The sequence below is a fragment of the Chiloscyllium plagiosum genome, chromosome 11, assembly GCF_004010195.1.
Source record: "Chiloscyllium plagiosum isolate BGI_BamShark_2017 chromosome 11, ASM401019v2, whole genome shotgun sequence".
NCBI classification, from domain to species: domain Eukaryota; kingdom Metazoa; phylum Chordata; class Chondrichthyes; order Orectolobiformes; family Hemiscylliidae; genus Chiloscyllium; species Chiloscyllium plagiosum.
In genome coordinates, this window is record NC_057720.1 from 63,856,507 (window position 1) to 63,866,203 (window position 9,697).

Sequence of the window (9,697 nt, forward strand, 5' to 3'; positions counted from 1 at the left end):
GTCTAGCTATCACCATTGTTAACAGCTAACCCGAGAATGCAACTTTAAAAAAAAGGTTTTGTGATTTACACATGAAAGAAGTGAAACTATCACTGTATTCTAACATATGAAAGGCTTAACAGACAATCAATTTTTCAATGTATAATTTCAGTTACATCACACTGCAAATTTTTGCTAAAAATTCTGTTACGATCGAGCCCTCCACTATCACCTGATGAAGGAGCGTCGCTCCGAAAGCTAGTGTGCTTCCAATTAAACCTGTTGGACTATAACCTGGTGTTGTGTGATTTTTAAGTTTTCAGTAGTTTTGCAGCCATGTTGATTTATTTTCAAACACAGGAAGGAAGTCTCCTTGGAGAGAAATGGGATTTTGCTTACATTGCAAGGAGTTAACGAGTGCACACAGTAAATTGTTGTGTGTTAGATCTAATTTAGAAAGTAAGGGATTTTTTTGGAGGGAGGGATGATTTGGTGGGTTCTTGGCTAAAGCAGAAGGTGTGAAGTATATGCTCCTAAAAGGAGCTACTTTTAGCATTGCTAAAAATAAGTTACTTCATTGTAAAGGGTTTAGTTTAAAAGTTTTGAACTGGAAGTACTATAAGATTCAAACTCTGAAGGAGTTATTTGAAGTGGAGTAAGTTTAGGTTCAGTTTTATAAATCCTCTCGGGTGATGATATAAAAATCCAAAGACCAGGACTTGAAGCCACACATAAATTAAACTCTATGAGGGTGATGAAAAAGGGAATCTCTGGCACAAGTACTGCAAAAGGAATATTTTTCAGATTAATATTTTGAAATCTGTAAATGTGTTGTGCGTAAATAGGTGTGCTTACTCTATTTATCGTTTCTTTGCATAATAAACATCTGGTTTATTCTTAAAGCAAAATCTGCAACATTGCGTGATTATCATTCACTGAGACACTGCCTCATTAAAATCAAAAAACAATCAAGCCAGATATCAATCTGAGATCTGGTTTTTCCAGTAATAAATCAGTTAGGATCATAACAGTACCACTTCTTGGAAATTTACCCTAGATATCCTAGAAGCTGTAAAAGATGCTTACATATCCTTGAGAACTTTCACATTCCTGCTTTGTTTCAAGAGCTGAACACTTCACAGATTGTTAAGTGGTGTAGAACAGATGTTTTTGTTTTGAAATTTGTTAAAGTATTTTAGTATTAAATGCAAATATACTTTATATTTGTGCTGGTAGTAAACAGATCAGTTCATTCTATTTTATCTGCATTTTTTGGCTTAAAACAAATTGTTAAAACAAAATCTGCAACACTGCATGCTTCTGCCTCAATGAGATATCACCTCATTTTACCCAGAACGAAACAAACTACAATCTATCAAGCCAGATTTCAATCTGGGATCCAAGTTGTCCAGTAATACCACCAGCTCTGATCATACACACTTATCTTTGATAGGAAGAGATGTGCCTTGCCCTAACAAGTGAAAATGGATAGCTTACTGCAACAGCATTTTATTTTTCAAACCTGAAAATGAAGACAGGAAAAAGTGATCTGAAGAAAAAAAAATTGAAATTGCCATTCATTTGAAATTTCATTGTAATTAATGAAAAGAGTTTGGGACCAAAAATTGCTTTTTATTAATATTTAGAGAATTAGTATAGCTCCCTTTATAAAACCACAGTGCAAGATTGCACCATAAATTAAATAGTGTCAGAAAAGACTTCTTTTGCCAAGACGATTACTTCATATATAAAGGCAGTAAATATGAATTATAATATTTTGTGCCAAAAATTGTATCTCTTGACACATGAACATTGCACCTGTGCCATCAGTACAATTATCTCAATTAGGATATTTAAACCCGTTTTCAAAAGGATAAGAGAGAGAATTCTGAATTTATTTTAGTAAGCTTAGGAGTCAAATAGTTTTCTCTCATCACTGCCTAAAAATCCTGAAAATATACAAGAAAATAAAATCTAACTTTCATGATTCTTTCAAATAATTAGGAATGTATTTCTATTATTTTCCTCCAAAAGCATGAATAAACTAAGTTGTAACTAGTGTAATCACCATACAGTAATTTTAAAACAAGTAAATATGGAAGAAATGTTTCTTGTACTCCAGTGAATGTAGGCCCTGAAATTAAAAACCCTTTGTCTTTGTCCTATCACAAACAGTCCTTTGGAATATAAATAAATTGTTGGTCATTCTTTTAGATGCAAATGTTTTCCCAGTTTTTCAGCTCTTGCTGTACTTCATATTAGGTTTTAGTTCTACAGAAGACCACATTGTAATATTTTGCTTGAGAGGCCATTCTTCATCTGTGAACCAGATAGTCAGCATTAATATTTCACAAGGATTATAAGTCGACACCAGACCAGTCCTCAACTAATGATATAGTTTTTATATCAGAAGCTACAAATCAGTGAACAGCAGCAGAAATGCTGGATTCTTTCTTAGGTTACAATTAGCCCAGATATAGCACATTAGATAACTCTAACTCAAGATTTTTATTGCAACGTGGAAATTCTATTTCTATGGAATAGAGTTGCAGAAGTTGCCAAACAGAGGACACATCTACCAAACAGTTTTTCTTTCATGCAACAATTTTCACACTGTGCTACAGCTATTTACAAAAAGATTCTGATTGAAAAAAATGCTCAGTTGTTGAAACTTCAGCACAGACAGTGATGCAGTGCAAATCAGATTCAAAGTCTAGTTTTTGTCATGTTTTTGTAATTATTACCTTACCTGCACATATAGTTCCCTGAGTTCATATTGAAATTTCTTTGGATCTGTTGTAATGGTGACTGGGCCAACCTCTGTAGGGAAAGAAAATAGAATGCTTTAAAATTTAAATAAAATCCGAGATAACTATAGTGATCCATGTGTACAAAGATTATTCATTCTACTCTTGTATGAAACCCCCAATTCATAGGGGGCGACACAATGGTTAGCACTATTGCCTCACAGCACCAGAGATCTGGGTTCAATTCCCGCCTCAGGCAACTGTCTGTGTGGAGTTTGTACATTCTCCCCGTGTCTGCGTGGGTTTCCTCCGGGTGCTCTGGTTTCCTCCCACAGTCCAAAGATGTGCAGGTTAGCTAAATTGCCCGTAGTGTTAGATGTAGGGGAATGGGTCTGGGTGAGTTGCTCTTTGGAGGGTCAGTGTGGACTTGTTGGGCCGAAGAGCCTGTTTCCATACTGTAAGAAATCTAATCGTTTATATTTCATTGCGAAACACGCGAAATACTGAGGGGGCTTTGCAAAAATAGAGAGCTTATTTCTCCTGGTGGGACAGCATACAACCAGAGGGTAAAATGTCAAAGTAAGGGACCATCCATTTTTAAGACAGAAACAAAAAGGAATTTTTCTCTCAGCAGGTAGTGAATCTGGAATTCTTTACTGCAGAGAGCTGTAAAATTTGGAGTTGCTAAGTATATTCAATGCTGAAATAGACCAATTTTTACATCAGTAAGGAGATCAAGGCTGATGGGAGAATTCAGGAAAGTGGAGTTGAATATTATCAGAATATTATCAGATCAATGAATAGTATGGCAGACTTGATGGACTGAAGAGCGTTTTTGTGCTTCAATGTCTTGTGGTGAACTTAATATTAGATACTACACTGTAAATTATTACTACTTTTTGTTTCTCTTTTAGAGGGACTCAGATTTACACATAAATAGATTAATACCAACGATAATCAATATTTTCACTGCTCTCAAAGACACAAATTCCTGTATAGTCAGTTTTGATATAACACGATAGGTCCATTCTTATACGATGTTGCACCGTAAGAAAATCGCACAATAGCCGCACCATTTAAACTAATAGGGCTGGAATCATGTTATAGCTAATACAGATAAGGAAAGTTTGCACTGTACAAATAACGGTCTAAATTCTTCAATCGCATTAGAGCCAATTCACGTTGAAGAAACATGCGTTACAGCAGAACTGACTGTACATTATGCAAGCAATTAACTGTGTAATGAGGAATGAATAAAAGAGCAAGGCAATCAATCACACATTTTATTTCATAATCCTAAACAGCAAACTTTATAATGCCAGTGCTAAAAACTTAACATTAATATATTTTATGCAAGTCCACCATCTGACATTACAGATACATTTTCCATGTACGAAATCTGGAATAGCTCTAGAAAATAAATTTGCTGATGTTCTCAAACTCTCCACGGCATCCAATGCTCAATTCTTGAAAACCACCTTTCTCTAAATCCAATTGATGTTGGCTGTTTCACAGCACAAAAGTATGGATTAGGGAGTAACGAATGTTAGCATTTTTCCACAGGCACATTCATCTACATCAATGAGCTGTCTGACCCTTTAGCCCACTTCTGTCCAACAGAGACTAAGTGCATCATGTTTCACACTAAGCAGGCAATGTACTTGACAGGAAATTGAAGTGTTCATGTTTGCAATTTTATGTGGTACATTTATTGAACAAAGACACCCTGGGCTTTGTAAGAGATAATTTGTCAGAGTGATTGAATTACAGTACTTAGCAGAGAACACACAGCCTGCATTCTTCAGCCTTGTGTAAAATTCCACACACATGGGTCAGTCTGTCAAAGACAAGGCAACTTTATACCTTGCATATCCGATGTGATTTCCACTCCACTCCGGATTTAAGCAAGGGATAAAAGTGTAAATCACTACTAAGCTTCCTACCATTGACTGCAAAATTCTTTCCAAAGTAGTAATCTTACTGACTGAAAAGACTTATTAATAAAACTTTCGTTGTTTATCTGGCCAGCTGGACTGGTTCTGATATACTAAGGAGAATTTTAAATTTATGCTGACTGGTGGAAAGGAGATGGGCACACGGTTCAAATAACAGAGAAAAGATAAGTTATCAACTCAGATCCTGCTCATCATCACCACATCTGGGTCTTTTTAATGGGTTGTTTATTGCTCTATTGAACAGGACACCTTTGTGAATTCTGTGTATAAATCAAACTCGGCACGCAAGGTCAAGGTAAGTAAAATTGGTAGTGGGCCCAGATGATAAGTCAAAATACCATTTAAGGTCACTGAAGGGAAGTCAGTTTCCTGGAATTTTCTTTGCTGGATATAGTTTCTTACCCCACCCGTGGGCAGCACGGTGGCACAGTGGTTAGCACTGCTGCCTCACAGCGCCAGAGACCCGGGTTCAATTCCCACCTCAGGCGACTGACTGTGTGGAGTTTGCACATTCTCCCCGTGTCTGCGTGGGTTTCCTCCGGATGCTCTGGTTTCCTCCCATAGTCCAAAGATGTGCATGTTAGGTGAATTGGCCATGCTAAATTGCCCGTAGTGTCAGGTAAGGGGTAAATGTAGGGGTATGGGTGGGTTGCGCTTCGGCGGGTCGGTGTGGACTTGTTGGGCCGAAGGGCCTGTTTCCACACTGTAATGTAATCTAATGTAATCTAATCTAAAAAACTCTACCTACAAAATACCAGCAGGTCCCATACATTTCAGGTGCATTATTTCAGGCTGACGTTTTTGGATCCTTTGGAGATGGATTGGGGGGGGCGGGGGGCGGTATATGCCCAACTCCTTCCATCACCATGCCATTTGGCCAACTGCAGAAAATATGGCAGATCACTCATGGTCCTGGAGCATAATTGAGCTGTCTGCTCTCAATGACCTCCCCCACCAACAACTTCCACTTTATTTCTGACTTGCTTTGGTATCACTCGATCCTACTTACCTTCTTGAAATGGTGCTGTGCTCTCTCCCTTCAGTTCATGCTCCACCAGTGGCTATCATTCCCCTGATTGATCTGTTAGGGTCGGCTACTAGTCCAGCCATTTAACTGACTGCTAATTCTAAAATGTGGCTTATCACTATCCCTTGAAGAAATGTTGTCCTCACCACATCTGGTAATAGCAACAATACCTCTGACACTTCCAGAAAAACACCTTCAAATACTGACACCTTCATTAACCAATGCCTATGAGATCAATAGTCAAGTTGAAAGGATGCTAAGTTTAACTTTTAGAAATGTCCATGAGTCAGCCTTCAGTATGATGAAAACACAAGAGAAGTATTAAAGCAAACAAAATTATGTTGAATGGGGCCATATTCGGATTTTTATTTAGTCTATAAATGCATGTCAAAAAAGACATTTTTTAACCAATTTGTCTGTTCATTAATTGCATAAAGCCATTTGAGAATAGATTTGTTCAATTCTAGCACTCTAAGAGACCGTCAGAAAGCTTATTCTTTTGATGTGTTTCGTCAATGTTTTTGTTTTCTTCATTTAGGGCCACCGTTTATCTAATTTCTTAAGTTGCCATGGTGATTGAATGATTGCTCATTTCCCAAAAAAACAAACATTCTAGCTCTGGCCCATCCAAAAGCCTACATATTCAAAGCATTAATTATTCTGAAGGCCTATGATTAAGTCTTCAAAGCTCAACCCTTTCTTAAGAGGCAATACTCATCAACCTCATGTCACTTAGATATTTGAGTCTATTGATACAGGCAACCCAAGTCAAAAATCAACACTGTTCCAAGCACCCATCCTGAATAAATAACTTGTTCTCTCAATTGTTGCACTTGATCATAAGTAAAGTAAAGGAAAATGTTATTAACCAACATTAATTTTAAATTCTCTTTATGTTCTGCAGAGATGACAAACAAAATGTTTTTTCAAATTATGTTGGAGATGGAGAGGCCAGAAAATTGGCAAAGAGCAAAGTGCCAATTTGCAACATGTTTCTGATCTTCAGCCTATATTGCTCAGATAGAAGAGTGGGTGGAATGCCTACAAATAGCTGGTAGTCTAGTCAGGCAACCTCGATTATCCAAACGACACAGGCGGGGAGAGTTTTGTTCAGTTAATCAAATGTCTAAATAACACAGTTTAGCCAAGCAGCACGATCTTGCCATCTTGTTCGGATAATCCAAAATTTGGATAATCAATGTTTGAATAATTGAGGTTCCTCTGTAATTGGTAACAGAAACAAAAGTCACGTAAAGATAAAGTTTTATATGTCACAAGTGGGCAAGTTCTATAATGTCACTGTTAGCGTGTTGGAGGCAGGTTCAACTGAAATATTAGAAATGGGAAAGGAACATTTGTCTGAAAAGGAAGAATATGTAAGTTTACTGGAATAATAAGGCAGGAGAATGGCACTAAGTGTTTGCTCATTTGGAGAGTCAGTGTAGAAACAATAGGCCAAACAGTCTCTTCCTGCACTATAATAATCCAGCAATTAAATGCCCCATCAGCCTGTGTCATCACCTGTTCTGTGATTTAAATGACATATTTTAAAAAAGATTAGTTTGACACCTGGGGGAAAAAGAATCTAGTGATCTATTTCCTTACATTGATTGATAGGTACTGATTTGAAACTGAAATAACCCATATTCTTTTGAGAAAGTTTGTAGTTTTAGAGGAGACACATCTGTTAGAGAATGCGGGAAAGCACTTGACCACGGTGGGAGAAAGCCCATTTGTTCAGAAGAATTAAGGATATCTGTTCTTAGTGTCAATGGATCTGTGGAAATAAGGTGATAATATTTGTTCACTTGTGGAATGTGTGGCAGTACTTCCTTCTCATGCCAGGGGCTGGAAGCATGCATATTTCAAACTAGGATGTTGGATAACTAAAAATTCTGTTGTATTGAAGATTCTGAACAAAACTCATACTCAATAGGAAAAGAACTTGTAATTTCATAAGCTGAGTGGAATTTGCAGGTAATAGAACAATCCTGATACATTTTCATGTATACCATACCGAGCAAATTTGAATTTATGAAGCTCAGCTCTCTCATCTTGACTGTTCTGGAAAGTGAATGTCTCATGACCCTTACAGGCTAGGAAAACACGAAGGCTGAAAGTTGGAAGATGTTCATGGCTGAGTGAGAGAGAAAACATTCTTCTGTAAATTACATTCACTGACGGAAGGGTTCAAGGGACACACGCACGCACAGAACGAGAGAGTGGAAGAGAGAGAGAGAAAAATAGGATGGAAGTTGGTGGAAAAATTAACCTTTTATGGTCTGATTTGAGTGTGCACTGGCTTGTCATGAATTGAATGTTTGTGTGTTGTTCCCTGGAGCTCAAGATCTGGGAATGTTATGAATTTAAGTTGCATTCTGGGAATCTAAGATGATATTAAAAGAAAAATCCATTTTGTAGGACAATGATACTGAACATGTTAGCTGAGCAAGGTTACCTCATGACCCTTTCACATAGTTTAGACTCGTCCCTTGTTATGATGTACTGTTAAAAGGGAAGGTTATCTGGCCAAAACAATCAGCCATTTCGGTCCTGGCCGGATCAAGGTTTCCCACTTTGATGTGCAAGTAGCTTAATTAGTAAAGCGTATTCAGACCTGTCAATGAGTTTCTCTTCCTCTGCAAACTTTTGCCATTTTATTGCTGCTTATCTGATTAAGGACATGTAGCATTCTTATAATTTTAATACCAATTTCTGTATAAAGATAGCTTGTTTGCATCAATAAGAAGAGTAACCTGAGAGAGCTCTTAGGGGTAAGAACTACTCTGCTAATGGTATTAGAACCTTAGCTCAAGCCTGGCTTGTTGGTATCTATGTTATAGTTTAACATTGATGCCATTGGTAAATAATGGTAATAATTTAAACTAAAAACTGTCGCTAAGAGTTTTATATTCCAGACTAACACAGAGCACGATCTCTGGGACAAACCAAGAGAGGGTCACAGGCCGAGTCCATCAGGGATTCTCTGAGCCATCTCGATTAGGTACTTTAACAATTTCCTTCGCAGACAATGAACTAGTCTTTGGACACTTGTGGACATTATCAATACATGACTGAGTGGAGTGCTATTGGGTTTCAGCCATGCTATGCATCATAGCAAGTAACACTAGGTTGCATAAGGAACACACAGGCACAGAAACTTCACCTGGCTCTGTGACATTACTGCCAAACAAAAGCAGCTGCTCTGCAACTGGAAGATTAGTCTATTTCCTGCACAGAAATTGACAGTGTTTATGAAATAGATAATTAAAAGTAAATCTGCCGGGGGATCCAAGATGGCGGCGACCCAGTAAGACTGAGTCTATAGTGCTCCTCCCAAGACTTGGGCACAGTGGGTCACCTACCCCCTACCAAGCTTACCAAATCATTTATAAATCATTTATAATAGTTTAGTAACTGAATTAGTGGTGTAATATTATATTTAAGCAACTTTATCCTAAGTTAAAATGACTAAAAGGAAGGGAGCCCGAGGCTCTCAGCAAGCAGGAACCCCTCCCCCACACTCTACAGCTGCAGCAGAGGCGTCCACAGCCGCCCCGAGGAACTTACCTACAGTAGCAAGTCTTGCAGAAATGCTTTCCAAGCTTGACTCGAAGATCGATGCCTTTATCGTCGAATCCAGAAATCGTTGGGAGTCGCTCTCGGCCGCGCTGAAGAAGCACGACCGTGAAATTGAAGAAATTCAAAGCCGAGTCGGAGGGGCGGAGCTAAAGGCCGCGACCTCGGAGACAACCGCTCAATCGGCCGTGGATCAAGTCCGGACTCTCGAGCAGCGAGTCCGGACCTTGGAAAATCATATTGACAACCTCGATAATCGAGGTCGTCGAAAAAATATTCGTTTGCTGGGCCTTCCCGAACAGGAAGAGGAAGGCCAGCTTACAGCATTCCTGGAGCAGTGGCTGCCACAACTTTTAAATCTGCAAGCTGGACCAGGCCAGGTAAGGGTGGAATGGGCCTACCGAGTAGCA

General features: G+C 38.4%; 1 protein-coding gene across 1 annotated transcript in view; it reads right to left on the minus strand.

Annotated features, from left to right (window-relative positions):
* Positions 1–9,697, minus strand: part of hmcn1 (hemicentin 1) — a 599,829-nt gene that overhangs the window by 517,009 nt on the left and 73,123 nt on the right. The window contains exon 2 of the mRNA XM_043699541.1: positions 2,729–2,799. Within this exon, the coding sequence (XP_043555476.1) occupies positions 2,729–2,799 (71 nt within the window). The remainder of the gene's footprint in view (positions 1–2,728; positions 2,800–9,697) is intronic.